This window comes from Ambystoma mexicanum, chromosome 4p (assembly GCF_040938575.1).
Source record: "Ambystoma mexicanum isolate Mex_15411 chromosome 4p, UKY_AmexF1_1, whole genome shotgun sequence".
Classification (NCBI taxonomy): domain Eukaryota; kingdom Metazoa; phylum Chordata; class Amphibia; order Caudata; family Ambystomatidae; genus Ambystoma; species Ambystoma mexicanum.
In genome coordinates this window covers 104866104-104883871 of record NC_090927.1, presented here as the reverse complement: position 1 = coordinate 104883871, position 17768 = coordinate 104866104, and the positions used below count along the sequence as shown (strand labels likewise).

General features: G+C 48.0%; 1 protein-coding gene across 2 annotated transcripts in view; it reads right to left on the bottom strand.

Moving 5' to 3' along the window:
- Window positions 1-319: 319 nt before the first annotated feature.
- Window positions 320-17768, bottom strand: part of ZNF513 (zinc finger protein 513) — a 253222-nt gene continuing 235773 nt past the window's right edge. For both annotated transcript variants that reach the window (XM_069605477.1, XM_069605476.1), the window contains one exon: window positions 320-2892. In XM_069605477.1, the coding sequence (XP_069461578.1) occupies window positions 2117-2892 (776 nt within the window). In that variant the 3' untranslated portion in view covers window positions 320-2116. The remainder of the gene's footprint in view (window positions 2893-17768) is intronic.

The following is a 17768-nucleotide window of genomic DNA, read 5'->3' as shown; positions in this document are numbered from 1 at the left end:
ACTGACCCTGAGGGAAGTGGAAGAGCTTATTATCAAAGTTAGCAATGCAGGAAGGAAGGCTAAAACAAAATCACAAGGCTAACAAGGCTAACCAAAGTGATTCTACAATTGGGAAATCTATTGGTGTCACAGCAATAAGAGCCCTTTAACTAAATGACGCCAGAACTGAGCCACAGATCATTGCGTACACATGCCTGATGAATTGGGTTCTGCACAAGTTCTGAGTGGGAAGCAGGGGAGTATGGTTTTGAACACTGGTTTAAAAATAATTGAACACATGGAGTGAAGAAGTGTGTGTTAAATGGACATTACAGTTGAGTTTGTCTTTAAACCATTTAATTGTAAATACTTTAGGTGCCAAATCAAGATAATTTGTGGAGTTTTGTTTTGCATTACAACCATAATGTCCCTTGAACAAAGTGTTTCAACACAAGCACACATTTGTAGTTCTTATTTTACGGGCACCATAACTATAATATTTCTATAATATTCTAATGATATGCACTATCATATTGGCCATGCCCAGTAGACACTTTACCTAGCGATACCATCCCACTCCCAAAGCCACTTATATCGGGAACCTACCAAGGCCAGATTGCCAGAGGTCTGGCCTTCTGCCATGTCAACTAGCCACCCCAAAAAGCAGCAATCTCTCAGGACAAGCCACAGTAGTGGTCACTGGCCATGGACGCTGGGCAGATTGCCTGAACATGGATTTACACTGTAACTTGGGTCCTCCTAGCAACTGCCAATGGCCGCTTAAGCATGGCCAGACCTTCAACGCCACCCCAAAGCCACTCAGAATGGCCACTGACCATAGCTACAGGTTTGACCATGTGGTTCTGAGTCAAGACTCAGAGGAATATACTATATAATGACGATCTCTGAACAAACTTTGGGCTAAGTCTCGCAACAAATTATGCCAATACGAGTTTAGGGATTGGTTATTTCTGTTCTACAGGAAATTAAACTCTATTCCAAATTCCAATTAGCTTCTTAGTGCCAGGCTAGCCACTCCCAATTGTTTTTCAACCACCATTTTATCGGCATTCTACCAACAAACCCCCCCCCACTTCATCTGCAGTATGAAAATAATGCAGTTTCTATTAATGTTTTTGTCATGTCCCTCTTTATTTCATTTGGACTCTATAATGCTTGCTCCATTTTTGCAAGGAGGAATCAAACAAAAAGTGTTGAGGACACACCACAAACTGCCTGTATTGCACAAAAGGCATACATATGAAATTTGCTTCCGAAGAAACTTTATTTCAAGGGAAAGGTCCATAGTACCTTAGAACACCTAACTTGCGTAGAGAATGCATGACCAATTCGCCCATCTCCAGCCCCACTGAGACTCTTGCAAGATATTTACACTGTGTTGGAGCTTTGTATCTCTTCATGCTTGTACCCTTACTTTAATCATATGTTTCGTAAATTACCACATTTCTCTTCTTAGGCAGCTTTTCGATTTATTTCTGTTGTGTTAGCCAGTGGGTTAATTGTATGAATGAGTACATCAATGAAGATGCAGTTGCCACCAACTACATCAGTTGGCACACAAGTAAGGCTGGAGTAAAAAAAAAAATAAGTGGACTTCAGTTGTGGTTGAAGGAATATCAGTTCTCTTTGAAGTGAACTACAATACTGTTCCATCATTAGGATTGGTATTATTAGGGGAAATGTACTCCCCAACAGTCACAATAAAACAGATCTTGTGTTTTATTCCTCCCTATGCCAAAGCAGGGCACTGCTGAATAAGTTAAACAAAATAAACCAAGTAGGGTCTAATCTTCATGCATCGCTAAGTGGCAAGAAAACAATTATTGGCTTTAACAATTACCCCTGGCAGTAGTTGGGACGAATGAGGAGCAAAATGCCTGCATTTTCATTTAATAATTTGGCAAGAAGAGTCAGTGTAAACAGATTCTATGGAGAATTCCGATCCTATGGTACCATTACAATGATACTTAGCGCTGCTATGGACGAAGGAGGGTAAGAAGGGATGCAACCCGGACCAGCAGGGCTAACAAAGGGACAGGAAGAAAGCATTGGTTTGTCTGCCAAAGCGGAGAATACCGGCAAGCTGCCGGATGCTGTAAACAAAGTTACTCTGAGCTTAGGGAAAGGAGTCAGTTTTGCTGAGCGTGGCTGGCCCAGCTTTGACACTGTACGGGTTTATCCAACCCTCTGCACAGAGTCCATGGATCTTCTGGTGTCGCTTGTAGTTGTCCCAGTGGCCTGTGGTGTAGCGACAGTCTGAGCAGCAGAAGGGCTTCTCTCCAGTGTGTCTCAACATATGGCGCTTTAGGTTCATGCTCTGATTGCAGGTATAGTTGCACAAGTTGCACTGGAACGGCTTGTCACCTGAATGGATGCGACCATGCCTCTTTAGGTTTGCAAGGTTGCCACAGGCATAGTCACACAGGTCACACTTGTAGGGTTTCTCCCCTGTGTGAACACGCTGGTGCCGCTTGAGGTTATCAAAGTGGGCGGAAGCATAATCACAGAGCACACATTTGTAAGGTTTCTCACCACTGTGGGTCTTCATGTGCCGGGCCAAGTGATTAGGGTAGTGAGTAACAAAAGAACAAAGACTGCACATGAATCCACTGTGAGGGCTACTGGCCCCATCCGTGGACAGCACTGCCAGGCTGCAGTGATCACAGATTTGATCCGTCAAGCCTTCTTCATGAGCAAAGCCGTCATCCAGCACAAGCCCACACAGCCGGCAGGTGAATGGGAACAAGAGCTCTGGCAGTGTGTCCACCTCCTCAGCACAGCCCCGGGCTTCCAGTAGGCTAATCGTCTCCACCTCACTGTGCAGGCGGTTGCAACTGGGAATAAACTCATCACAGCCATTAACATGAAGGCTCAGATCTGTCATGAGAGAATCTGCAAAACAAAAAGGTTAATGTTAGAGAAGAGATAAGTCAACGGGTATACTCAGGCCTCCAAGCAGTAGCTTAGCAGTTTTGGCTACATCAGTATTTTCAAAGCAGACCAAAACCTTTAAGAATCAAAAGCCAAAAAGGAACAATGGGGAAACCAGCAAAATATTTGAAGGAAAAACATCTGCATCCACAACAAAGGGTTCAGTAAAAGGAAATGGAAGAGGTAAGAAATAACAGACCCCATGACTTATCTGTACAGTTATGAAGAACGACAATTTATGCAAAACCAGGAGAGCTTGAGGTTTCCACATTAACAAAACAGTAAGAGCAGCAGAAGCGTAGCAGTCTTTTCAGAGCAGTTTTAGGAAGTCCAAACTGCATGTAAAAAGGAGTATGAAGAGCAAGTCACTTACCTTCAGGGATATTTCTTATGTATATGCCCTTTCTCCCACAGATTCCTCGCCCTCTTAGTTTGGCCTTGGAAACACTTCAACAACCATCTGTGGCGCAATAAGGATCCACACCCACTTCAGCCGGTCAGGTTGGCATTGGACTCGATGCAGATATATAAAGGGAGCCACAGAAGCCCCATTACATTTCCAGAAACTTTCCTCACACTCGACACCAAGGAATGGGATTATTCCTGCCTTTTGGCAATGCCAAGTCAGAAGTGTGGAACTGAACAGTTGATGAGGAATCAGTGAGAGGAAGGATTTATCCATCAGTAAGACAACTGGTGATGGTAATTAACTATAACGGACCCCTAAAGGATTGCAAGTGGTAGGCGATCATGGAACAACCACCCAAAATGGGATCCACTGAAGCATAGAGCAAGCATACCTGTCATTCTCACCTGCAATGGAATTCAGGCAATGGTGCTTCACAAAAGCCTACATGCAAGGCCATGTCACAGAGTAACAAAAGTTCAGAAGGACACCACCCCCCTGGAGAGCTGTGCTAACAGCTAGAACCCTAGTGGAATAAGCACGCCGGATCTTTACCCATCAAAGTTTAACATGGAACAAGTTACTTAGCTGTAACTGTTCTTCTCCAGCATGGGTCTGGCTTGAATTCACATGCTTGTGAATATTCCCAGTGGTCAGGCTGGGAATCCTCAGTAAAAGGAAAAACTTTCACTTTCACTTACAAACTGTATTTCTCCTTCAAATCAATCACTGTCCTCTGGGTCATATTGCCCCCATCCAATGACAGTCCTCTCCCTAAGCCCCTCCTCTGGCAGCCATCTTCAGATTTGTTAAGCACGTGAAGTGGCAGTATGACCAAGAAGAGCCACAGAGGGGCCGGCGGGAAGGTTTGCATGTGAATCCATGCCAGGCCCATGCTGGAGAACAATAGTTACAGGTACATAACTTGTTCCTTCTCCAGCACGGGGTCTGGCATGGATTCAAATGCTCATGAATAACAAATACATAGGAGTGCAACATTACACAACCACGGGAGGGGGCAAGTCTCAACAGAAGCAATTAACTCTTACCTCTGGAACATAGCTCAAGCGAACAAGTTGTGTAGCACTGCTTGGCGGACTCTGAACTCCTCCCTGGAATCCCTGTCGACGCAGTAGAACTTCGTGTAGGTGTGCGTGGACCTCCATGTAGCAGCCCTGCAGATGTCCAGCAGCGTCACACCGGGCAGGAACGCCGTCGCCGCAGCGATCGCTCTGGTGGAGTTGGGCTCTCGGATGGCAAGGCAGCGGTCGGTTCACCAACCGATGACAGTGCATGATGCAGTCGGAGAGCCACCTTGAGATGGAAGCTTTGGACAAGGCCTTCCCATGGTTGACAGGACCAAAGTTCATGAACAGTTGCGAAGTCTTCCGAAATCTCTTTGTGCGTGTCACGTAGATCTTTAAAGGCACAAGCATCATCCAAGGAGTTCAAGGCCCTTTCAGCCGGTGACAAAGGCTTCTGGAAACAAACAGGTAACACCTAAGGCTTGTTGAAGTGGAATTCCGATGGAACCTTCGGCATGAAAGAGGGATGCGCCCACAGCACCACTGTCGATTCATGGAAAGTCAGCTATGGTTGCTTGCAGGATAAGGACTGGATCTCAACCACCCTCCTGGTAGAGGTGATGGCCACAAGGAAAGCCGTTTTCCACGAGAGGAACGTGAGAAGGCCTGATGCATAGGCTTGAAGGTGGCCCCCATGAGCCTAGTCAGAACCACGTTGAGTTCCCACGCTGGGGCAGGGGCCTTCACCGGCGGGAAAGATTTATACAGTCATTTGAGGAACTTGTTGACGAGTCAGTGAGACCAGATTGAAGATCTTTCTGGAGACTTGGTGTAGCGCCAGAATGCTGCCGGATGCACCTTGATAGAAGCGTGTGCCAGGTCGGCCTTGGCCAAGGAAGTATGGAACAATCTACAGGGGCATAACCCTCAGTGGGGTAATCTTCGGTGACCGGCACCACGTAGCGAAACGCTTCAACTTGTGACCATAGCACGATGACACCATGGCCTTGGCGAGGACCTCTCTGCAGTCCGCAGGCATCTCGTATCTAAATTCTAGGGCTGCAGGAGCCAAGCCCTCAGGTTCGGCGATCCTGGGTCGTGATGCAGGATTGCGCATCCTTCTCTGGTAAGAAGATCCAGAACTACTGGCAGCTTGATCAGGGGCGACACTGACAGAGCCGGTCTGGACACCAAATCTGTCTCAGCCATGCCGGGTCATGAATATCATCTTGCACGGACACTGTCTGAGTGTGTTGATGAGTCATAGCAGGAGAGGGAATGGAGGGAACATGTTCAGGAACAGTCCTTCTCATGGAAAGGGGAACGCATCTACAGGCTCCTCGGCTGGTGGAACTTGCTGACAAACTTCTTGCGTTTTGAGTTTGTCGCAAACAGATCTATCTGGGGCCTGCCCCACTGGGCGAAAAGGCGGTGCACCTGATCCTGACGAAGCTCCCACTCGTGGCAGGAGCACAGTTCCCTGCCGAGGGAGTCTGCAATGGTGTGCTTGACTCCTGCCAGGTGAAGAGGGATGAGGAACATCCCCTGGTCCGACGGCCCATTGTAACAAGTCCTGCGCCTCCTTGGAGAGCGCCGGGGATCGAGTGCCCCCTTGTTTCCTGATGTAAAACATGGTGGTGGTGTTGTCCATGAAGACCCTTACCACCTTGCCCTTCAGGGACGGGAGGAACAACTTGAGGGCCCAGAACCCTGCCTGTAGCTCCAGGATGTTGATATGAAGATCCTTCTCCTCTGGCAGGCACGTCCGGTGTGCGCTTCCGATCCCTCTAGGGAGGCATCAGTGGTAACCGCCAACTGGCATGGAGTTTTCTGGAATCCTGTGCCTTGGGCGATGTTGGAGCGAGCGCCCCACCATACTAACGTCCACCGGAACTCGCCGTTGAGCAAAATCTTGTCTGTGAAGCTTCAGACACCTGCATCCAGCAGGCGTCCAGGAATTCCTAGAAGGCCGCATCTGCAACCTGCAGATGCAGACGAGGCAGATACAGGACAACATCATGCCCAGCAAAGACTTGATAGCTTGCACCGTGGCTGTCCTCATCGACGACAGCCTTCCCCAGAATGGCTGCTATGTTCTCCTCCAAGGGAGACTCCAGGCAAGACACCGTATTGAACCTGGCACCTAGGAACAGCACAATCTGTGATGGCGTCAAACAGGACTTTGGATAGTTAACGGAAAATCCCAGATTTGTTAGTAGCCGGACAGCTGTTTCTGTGTGTCCTTGGGCCAGCTCCTGAGAGCGGGTGCAAATCAGCCAGTCGTCCAAGTATGGGTATACGTGTATGCCCTGTAGGCGTAGATGGACCGCCACTGGTGCCAGGTACTTTGTGTACACTCTGGGGGCTGACTTCAATCCGAAAGGTAGGGCCTTGAACTGGTAGTGCTGTCCCTGCACGACGAAGCGCAGAAACGTTCGCCATTTCCTGTGAATGGGGACGTGGAAGTAGTCATCCTCCAGGTCCAGCGACGTCAAGAAGTCTCCTTTTTTCAGTTGGTAGAGCACTTGTTGTAACGGGACCATCCTGAAGTTTTGGGACTTGAGGTATTTGTTCAGACGTTGTAGGTCTAGAATGGGCCTCCAGCCCCCTGTCTTCTTTCTGACTAGAAAGTATCTGGAATAGACTCGGAGCCCCAGAGTCGCTGGGGAACTAGCTCTATCGCCCCTTTTTGCAGCATGGCCCGTACCTCTTCCAGGAGCCGAGGGATGTGCAGCTCCTGAGGGGCCACCGGAGAGATCCGCGGACACCTTTGATGAAACTCCAGGTTATGTCCTTGGGCGAGAGCTGTCCGTGGTGATCTTTCTCCACTTGCTGATGAACATCATCAGCTGGCCCCCCACTGGGGTGCACGGGTGGGGGCCTGATGTCCTGGTGGGTTCAGGCTTGCTTCGGCACCAACGTCCTTCCCTGCGGGCAACGCTGTCCCCGCAGGCCTGGGAACGGTCTCTGTAGGCTTCCTGAGTCATGGATCTGGAAGGTTGATGGTACGATGAGGAGAAACCTTTGGAGGACCTACTCGACTTTTCTCTGGAGGAGCGAAAAGAAGAGCTGTGCTTCTGGAGGGTTCCCAGGGAAGAGGCCATCTCCATATCCGCATTGATGGCCTGAAGGGACTCGTCAACGACATTCCCCAAATAGGTTATCTCCCTTCGAAGGGCATGTCCAGTAACTTCGCTTCGACCTCTTGGTGGAAATTCGTGGCCTTTATCCAGCCTTGGCGACAAAGGCAGACACCGTACCCCATCTGCCGGAACCCCGTGTCAGCGACGTCCAATGCCACTGAGTTGACATGATCAGACGCTACTTCCTCTTCCTGGAAGATAGCGATTACCTCCATCTTCTTATCGTTGGGGAGGAACTCTATATTCGGACCCAGCTTGTACCACAGCTCCCTGTTGTGCCTGGCTAGGATCGCCAGTACGTTGGGCATCTTGATAGTGGACGCCGCAGTGTAAATCCCCTTCCTTTCCATGGCATCCATCTACTTCCACTCGCTGTCCGGAGGGACCGAAGACGTCGGGGACGAGTTAGCCAACAGTTTCCTCGCAGCTGCCGATCCCACTGAATCCGGCGATGGTTTCGACCTCAGGCACTTGGCAGAGTTCAGCACCCGGTACTACTGCTCCAGCGTATCCAGTTTGGTAGGAGCGGTGCAAGGGTTCTTCATGAGGGCTAGGCCCTGCTCCCACATGCCGTCCAGAAGGGGCATTTTGGCCTAGCGCCTCTGGTACAAGAAACCCTCCTTCCTGGTTTCTTTGGGCACAAGCTGGAATAAGTTGGAGGCTCTGGCGATCATGGAATGGAATGACCCCACCTTGTCCGGTGGGGATGCCCTAGGTGGTGCATCCAAATGTGGAGACTTGCTGTCCGCTGCGTCGATAACCTCATCGTTGGCCATAGTCGTATCTGTCCCGTACCCGTGTCTGGGTCTGCTGCGGGAGAAGGGGCCCGACGCGGATGGGGAGGATGAAATGGGGGCATCAGATGATGCTTACTCTTCGCTGAAGGCTGATTGGCATCCTCTTCTGGATCTCTGAATACAAGGTGTGAAGGGTTGACAGAATTTTCAGAGACAAATCCCTCGGCTGTGCTGGCGGGATCGGAACACTAGGCACGCGCCGTCGTCGCCCTCCTCTTCCACGTCCTCGTGGACAGTGTGTAAGGACTCCTGGTCCTCGTCGTCCGTGGACGAGACCTCCATGGCTTGGGCCACAGCCTTGGAGGGCTGTTTGGGGCCTACTTGTCCCCTCTCTTTCCCCCCCCCCCCCCCTGAGGGGCTGAAACCGGGGTCTGAGCCGGACTCCCCTTTCCCGGCATGCCAGCAGACTTTGCCAAGTCACTGCGGCGGTGTCATGCCTTGGGGGCAGGAATAACTTCTGTGCTGCGGGGGCTACCTTCACAGGGTCAGCCCCTTTAGCCATCATGAGAGCAGCCACCACCAACTCTATTGTCACAAAGTCTTATCTTGTGCTGATTGGGCCTTCTTGGGCAGTTTGGCCTTCTTCTCCTCCGTTCGCAGCTTCTCTGACTTCTCGTGCAGTTTAGCCGGGTTGAATGATTTCTTTTTCAAGGAGGAACGCTATTGCCGGCTGGCAATGGAGGCTGAGGGTGATGTCGATCGTGCCCTGTCCTACTTGGGACCCGCTTCCGCTGCGAACCTGGTGGACTCAGACTTGCGGTTTTTGGCCTTGTCTTGGGCCCCCACGGATAAAGTGCCCTCAAAGGACTTAGAAGACCGCTGCTCGGACCGCTCGGTCCTGGTTGAGGCATGACACTGCACAGAGCATTTGGCAGAGGCCTTGGCGTTCAGCCACGCTGCCAGTCTACTGTGCCTATTCCTCGTTGTCTTCTTGGAGAACCTGAGGCATATCTCATTGTGGTCGGATGCAGGCAGTAGAGGCATTGCAGGTGCTTGTTCTCAGCAAACACATTCTGTAGCACGCACTTGGTGCAGGGCTTGAAGATGGACCTTCCCTCCTTGTCCTCCGTCATGGTCGGAGTGTGTGAAGTAGGCCCAGAGGCCTTCTGTAATCTTCGTTCTTGAGGGGCGCTGAAATTCACTGACAACGGATCCCTGCTGTCTGCAGATAGAGAAGAGAGCACACTGGCTCTTTCGAAACCAAATAGAACCTTTTTCTGTTGAAAACATGAGAAGCTAGTAAACACTAGGGGGCTTTCAGAGCAAACTCAAGGACTTCCAACACTAAAGCGTGCAGTAAAATCTGAAGATGGCTATCAGAGGAGGGGCTTAGGGAGAGGGCCGTCATTGGATGGGGGCAGTATGACCCAGAGAACAGTGATTGGTTTAAAGGTGAAATACAGTTTGTAAGTGAAAGTGAAACTGTTTTTTCTTTTACTGAGGATTCCCAGCCTGATGACAGGGAATATTCATGAGCATGTGAATTCAGGTTGTACCCCTAACCATTTGACTGTCCTTCCACATACATCTGGAAAAAAGGTCCTGGTTTGCTCTGTTCATATATGTGTCCACATTATTTTGGAGGCAAGAGGAAGGGAAGCAAAATGCGGTGTCCCACTCACCATAAATGCCACTGTCCACACACACTTTTTGTTTTTCTTTTTTTTCCACAGAGGCTGAAGCTCATTCACACATCTAGTGGGATATAATCTCAACCAAAACGTTTTCATTGTACGAGAGCGACTGCAGGAGGACAACAATGCATTGGCATCAACGGAGACACCATCTAAAAGAGCGAACACCGAATTCAAATTACAAGACGGTAAATGTATGGTGTTGGGGGCAAAAGTGTCAAACCATGGCAAAACTCCAATGCTGTCTAGATAGAAAAATAAAAACTTTTTAGATGTTCTAAACACCAAAAGGACAGCTCATTATACCTTGATTGTATAAATATGAAGTACTCCCTTAGGCAAGGGATAGGACGGCATCTAAAAACAGAAGTCATATTGCAAGCCAACAGGTCAATATTCTTCACACTGCACAAACAGTAGACCTTTCTCCTTTGACGGGCATACATGGAATTTGTGGCAGGCTTCCTAGCATATAGCCTCAATCATATCACACCGGTTCTAATGTTTCTCAACAGTCAGGCCTGAAGATTCGGGCTGCTGACATCGAGGTAGAACATACTGTTGCAGGCCTACAACAGCAGGTCCACCCGCAAAAGTAGTCTACAGGGGTGCAGATCTACAAATCCAGAAGGTCAAAGTAGCTTGTCCTATTGGCCCATTTCAAAGCGATCAAAATCATAGTGGGCTCGAACCTCCAGAGCAGCATCACCGGAATGAAGACTGAGAGGGAATGCTTAGATTAGATTGAATGCCCAGATTGAATGCCCAGTAAACTTCCTGGAGCAAAAGAGATTGCAATTCTAATTCTGTTTAGGAGGGAAATTCTTCCACTCATGGGAGACTGCGCTGTGCCTGCTCTGGCCATCTACCTTGACATTCTCCATCCCTTCCAGGTAAGCAATTGAAAAGGACAACTTTTTCTAAAAAGTCCAGGACACAGTTAGCATGACTTCCTTGTGTAGTAGAAGTGAGACGGATACCTTCTTGCTCTGCTAGTGCAAGGCTGTGGTATTGTCCATCAAGATCTGGATGAACTTGCTCTTGATGGAAGAAAGGCAAGCAATGAACGCCAACAGAATCATCTGAAACTTCTGCAAGTCGATGTGGAACAACCAATTCTTCAGATCATAGATGCCACCAAATAGAAGATATCAATAGTGAACATCACATAATTTCAAAAGCTATCTGCCACAAATTAACTTGCAGGCACAGCAGACAAATAGGCTCTCTTCACGAGGCTAGTCGGCTGATTACACCACAAGAGATTCTGAGCCATAATGGAGGCAACTTGAAGAAGGCCCTGCATATCGCCCCATAACTGAGTCCATTGTGAATAGCTCATCTTAAGTCTCGCTTTGAAGGACCATAAAAATGCCGTAGGTCATAATACCAAAGAGTGTGAGGACCAAGGCTGTTTGGTCCTAGGCCTGGGCCTTGAGGTTGTCTTTTAGATCTACGTAACTTTCTAAAGAACCTGATCTGTTTGGAGGCAGCCACTGACTACTTGGAATTGGTGTCGCCATACCAGACCGTACCAGGCCAGGAGTTGGCGGTCTCAACAACGATTTGGCCAGGATGGGGACTATGTCAATAGGATTGCTCCGTAAAAGGGCTCCCACCAATACCAGCTCGGTAATGAGCCATGGCACAGAACATAGCTCAAAAAAGTAAGGGGATTAATTGCAGCAAGTTCTTCCTATGATAGACCTTAGATATGTTTGTGCCTGCGGTGGATCCGGACATTGAAGGAGGCATCCTGGAACACAGGGATGCCAATCAATCCTGAGGCTCTATGGTTTAGATATGACTTAGATAATATGTGGTAATATAACCACCTTGAATGTGTAAAGGTTCAAAAGAGGGAGATCCAACACTTTTCTCCTTCTTGGAGATTGGGAAGTACCATTTCCTGATTGCAGATGGTAAGACCAGTTCTATAGACTTCTTGAGTAGCAAAATAAACCGCTTCCTGCAGAAGATCAGGGCAACGACGATAAAATCAACTGTTTAACAGTCTTTGAAAGAACAGTAGGCAATAGCCCTGGGTAACAACCTTCTGGGCAGAGATGTCATAAGTGATACTTTATCATGGAAAAAAAGTGAAGCAGCCTGCCCCCACCCACTGACATAATATGGTGCAAGTGGCCGAAATTGTAGTATTTTCGGAGTTGAGGCTTTGCACAGGAAGGAAAGAGCAGATCCTCTGTAATGTCAATGCTTGTGCTCGGTAAGCTCCACTATAGTGGCGGAAGGTCAAAAGTGGGGCTGCTAGTTAAGCTATTTGTGCCATGTTGAAATTTGGCCCCCGACTGTGCAAGCAGCTAGAATGGAAGGTCAAAGCTTTTCTCGCTGTACGTTCCAACCTGCTACAAAAACATTGTCACCATTTAAGGATCATGCCAGCAGCTTTGCTTAGACAACCTCATCAAAGAGTGTGTGCGGATGACAGTGCCTATTCCCACTGATAAGGCCAGACAATTGGCCATGCCAAGACCAGCTTGTGGGATTTGCTTAGCAGTTTCCTTACCATCTGCGAAAGGGGTCAGCATTTCCTGCAGCAAATTGGACACGGCTTCACTGATCGCTTCCCACAACGTGTGGGAGTAGTTAGTCAAGCATTGTAAAAACGTGGCATTTACTGCACATAAATACAATCTGCTGGATCCAATTGTGCCCATGAAAGCATCTAGATTTTAGACTCCCTCTAAAGGGGCTAAAGAGAGAAAGCAAAACCTGAATATTATCTACCTGCAGTGGAGACCACTCTTCCAGAGCTTCTTGAGTTGGATGGGTAGGCAAGAAGTTTGGTCATTATCACCTCCATTTCATGGCCAATGATTTCGAGACAGGTGGAATGGAGTAGATAGAAGGTACTGTGCATACCCTGTCTTGAAGTATCCTAGACCTGGTCTAGCAGCTGACAACATTCTGGATAGGAAAGAGCAGCCGCAGTCAAGGAGAAGGCGAGGTTCAATAAACAGCTTAGGGAGGTCCATGCTGAAAGAGCAAGGTAATGCTCTGTAAGTCTCCCACCCCAAAGCACTGTTCTCTGCAATGTCACAATGCAAGGGGCCTCCCAGAGTCCCTACCAAGAAAGCTCCCAGTCCCCGGACAGGATCTCACCTCCAGGATCTGAGGCCCGACAACATAGTAAGTAGATGGCATAGGGCCAGGTTTACCTCTTTTTTTTTTTGGACGAGGCGCCCACCTTCAATTCCACATTATTTATTATTTATTTATTTATTCGCATTTGTTTAGCGCACAGGCAGCCCAGAGGGCATCGTGGCGCTTGTTACAGATATGAGCATGACTTGTAGTACATACAGTGAAGTCATTTCTTGGTTGCAAAAGAAGAAATAGTAGCTACAGGAGAGGAGGAGAAGGGAGGAGAGGAGGAGGAAAGAGTAAACGGCACGAAAGGAAGAATTAGTTAGTGGTTTTCAGTTTTTTTCAGAAGGCAGTGAGAGAGGTTTCTACTCTCAGCGTGCTAGGTAGTGCATTCCATAGCTTGGGGGCAATGTAGGGGAAACTTATTCCACCTGCTCTGGCTCGTTTGATGCGTGGGACCCTAAGTTGGTTGGTGTGGCATTGCCTAGTTGGTCTGCTGGAGTGAGATCTGGCTAGTGTGTCAGACAGGTATGAGGCGGCAGACAGGTTGATACATTTGTGTGCGGTGGTAAGTATTTTGAATGTAATGCGCTCTTTGACAGGTAGCCAGTGTGCTGCCTTTCTGGCGTGCGCAATGTGGTCCCTTTTAGGTATATTGAGAGCTGCTCTTAGTGCATTATTCTGTGTAGTTTGGAGTTTATTGAGATTGGAGTTGGAGGTGCCAGCCAGTAGCGCATTACAATAATCTAGTTTGGCTCCAATGGTGGCTCTGGCAATAGAGAGGCAGTTATCTTTTGTTAAGAAGGGTTTGATGGCATTAATGATCTTAGTGCTCAGGGCGGAGGCAGAAACAATGGAATTGACTTGCTTGTCCATGGAGAGTGAGGCGTCGATGTGGACTCCTAGTGTTTTAACAGAAGGAAGAACTGGGATGACAATTGTCTATGCAGAAATTGGTGTACAGTGGGTTGAGGTTCGTGAGAGTAGATTTTTGACCAAGGATGAGAATTTCGGTCTTATCTCCGTTAAGACATAGGCCGTTCGTGGCCATCCATGCTTGGATGGTGGCGTATATATTTTGGAGGATGGCTGCGTCCTGATGGTAGAGTCCTGTGAGCGGGAGGAGTACTTGGGTATCGTCAGTGTAGTTGGTGTATGTGATCCCAAGTGCGTCCAGTTTATCAAAGAGAGGTTTGGTAAAAAGATTATAGAGTAGGAGCCGTACACGAGCCCTGAGGGACTCCATGCCTGATGGTGGTAGGCTCTGCGTTAGCTATGTTGGAAAACACTTTCATCACTCTTCCTTTGAGGAAGGAGGTGATCCAGTTTGTGGCTTGTTTGGGGAAATGTGCGGCCTGAGTGAGATGGTTCATGAGGATGGCATGATCGACTAATTCAAATGCCGCCGAGAGGTCTAAGAGGAGCAGAAGGGCCGGCTTGCCTTCATCTAGAATTAGGGTCATTTGGTTCTTCAGATCTAGTAAAGCGGTTTCAGTGCATTGACCTTTGCGGAATCCGGACTGCCTTTTACCTAGGACAGAGTTGTTTTCCAGGTAGGACTGTATCTGCATGTGTGCAGCTTTATCTAGGATTTTTAGAAGAAATGGAACTGTTGTAATGGGCCGGTAGTTGTTAGGTTGGGCAGGGTCCAGGGTTGGTTTCTTTAAGAGCGGGCGTACCCACGCCTCTTTAAGGCTGTCTGGGACTTTGCCCGTCTTGAATGAGGCGTTAATGAATGCTGTGATGATCGGTGTGAGGTGTGCCGCATATTCTTTAATGATGTTGGGGGGGCATATATCGCCTTTGTATTGAGATGGTTTGAGCTGTTTGAGGATGTGGAGAGCATCAGATTCGGTGATTGGGGAAAAATTGAATTTGGAGGTGTGCTTATCTTTAGCAGTATTTACAGAGAAGTTCTGTTGGGGGTGCAGAGCCTTGACGTGTTCTGCTATTTTATTTTGAAAAAGGTCTATATTATTTAACATCGCTGTTTAGATGCTATTGCACCAAGCTTCATCCTTAACAATCTCATCTGTACAGATTGGGGGGACGGTGAGCTCTTTAAAGATAGTGAAAAGCTCTTTAGAGTGGGAGTTGGCTTCCATGATACGTTTATTGTAGGTTTCTGACTTTGCCTTAAATATGGCACTTTTGTATTTTTTAGAAATACAAAGAAAGTCTACTTTGGTGGCATCACAGGGATTGGCCTGCCATGTTTTGAGGGCTTGGCGCTTGCATTGGCATAGATTTAATAGGTCCTCCGTGAACCATGAGTTGGAGTGAAACGATTTTTTTTCTTTCTTGTTTTCAAGAGGAGCTGCGGCATTGATGGCATGGGTTAGGGTGTCTTTGAAGATCTCTGCTAGAACGTTGGGGTCAGAGGAGAAAGGAGGTGCTAGGCAGGGGTTGTTGAGAAAGGGACGTATATTGTCTGCTGTAAGTTTTTTGGAACTTCTGGCTAGCTTGGCCGGTGCAGGTATAAGTGGTTTGGAGTATAAGGTTATGGGAATGCAGAATTGAAGGCAGTTGTGATCAGACCATGGAAGGGCTGTGTTGGAGTTGAGGGTGGAGCCACAGTTGTGATCTGCCACCCAATCTAAGATTCGGCCTTTATTATGGGTCGGGACAGTAACTATCTGTGTGAATCCTAGATCTGTGAGGTTTCTAGCGAGAGAGGTAGCTGCTTTGTCAAGTTTATCATTGTATCCAAGGTTTAGGTCTCCTAGGAGCAGTGTTTTGGAAGTTTGTTTGATGTTTTTTTTCCAAGGAGGTGGTTGACTATGCCTGTGAAGTTATTGACAGGGCTTGGGGGTCTATATATGACATGAATGTTTACTGTGTCTTTAGGGGAAAGGGTGAGTTTGGTTGAGAGGATATCTGTGGTGTCATCCCCGGTGGAGGGGGTCTGTCTTAAGGCTAGGGTGTCTTTAAAAATTAGAGCGACGCCACCTCCCGTTTTTGCTAATCTGTCCAGATCGAGTAGCCTGATGGCACAGCTAGGTTGATAGTAGGGCCAGAGGCAGAATGCAACCATGTTTCTGTTATTGCTAACATATCTAAGTCTTGGCTGGTAATAATATCATTGACTTCTAAAGCATGGGCGTTGAGTGAGCAAACGTTTAATAGAGCACATTTAAGGTGTTGGATCTTTTTTGATTGTGGTGGCTTGAGGTCGGTAATAGGACTGAGCTTTTTGGTAGTGTGAGTAGGCTTATTGGTCATGTGATGTCTGGGAGGAGCGAGCGTCGGAGCCTTGTTTAGGCGCTTGTGGGTAATAGTGTATGGCGGGCGGCAGGTCTTAGCTTGAGTGCGTGAGCTTAGGCAAGAGTTCCTAAGTGTTACCTGCATGGGTGTGGAGAGGAATGCTAGAGGGAATGTGCGTGTTCTGAGTCTGTGCTGCCTGAGTAAGATCTCTGGCATTTTGAGGGGAGTGGCGTGTGTGGTGGTGTGCTTAAGTTCCATGATTTGGCTGTAGGGTTGCCCTGTGGGCACGAAGTAGGCAATACTACTATACTATACTTACTGAGTAAGATGTAAACTAAACCTATGAAGATGTACAGTGTGTGGGTGGTGTACATATTGAGATAGGGCGGCGGGAGCTGGGATGCTATAAGGGTAGACAACACAATATCACTGTGGTCTCTAAGCGACCATACGGCACAACACAATAGCACAGTGGTCTCTAAGCGACCCTAAGGCACAACACAATAGCACAGTGGTCTCTGGGCGACCCTAAGGCACAACACAATAACACAGGGGTCTATAAGCGACCATAAGGTACCACACAATAGCACAGTGGTCTCTGGGCGACCCTAAGGCACAACACAATAACACAGTGGTCTATAAGCGACCATAAGGTACCACACAATAGCACAGCGGTCTATAAGCGACCCTAAGGCACACCACAATAGCACAGTGGTCTATAAGCGACCCCAAGGCACAACACAATAGCAGAGTGGTCCATAAGCGACCATAAGGCACAACACAATAACACAGTGGTCTCTAAGCGACCATAAGGCACAACACAATAGCACAGTGGTCTATAAGCAACCATAAGGCACAACACAATAGCACAGAGGTCTCTAAGCAACCATAAGGCACAACACAATAGCACAGTGGTCTATAAGCGACATTGATTTGACAAACATGACCTGATTGGGAGAAGAGGCACAATGACACTACAAGTTGGTACAGGGCACTGTATTAAGATAGATGACCCCTGGACAAACTGGCACTGTTGTGGCAGAAGTGGAAGCGTGGCGAAGCCCTTCAGCGCAAGTCCTGGAGATGGACTTGGAGGGTCGGCTAGATGCCCACAGGTCCAACTAAGGATGAAGACCAGAGATCGAAGTGAGTGGGAACGGTGGGGAGTATTTTTTACTGTTAACAGTTGCACTACTTTTTACAACCATTTTCACCATTCCCAAACTGTACTTGTTAAACATACCTCTTCACCTTATCATCCTATAGCAGTTGCAGCTAAATTAAAATCTGACCATTCATTTGTGAAGCCTGAATAACAGACGGGACAGATTCTAGCTAGCTTATCCTTAGCCAGAGGAAGATGGAGGTCCTACTAACACTAAGAAGGAATCTCTCCACACACTCCCATCTCCCCCTGATATTTGGGAAACTTGTCCAGTTGTTCACAGATTAAATGCTAAGACACTATCGTTTGTAAAGGCCCATGCTATTCACAAGGGCTATTCTTTTAATACCAGGTG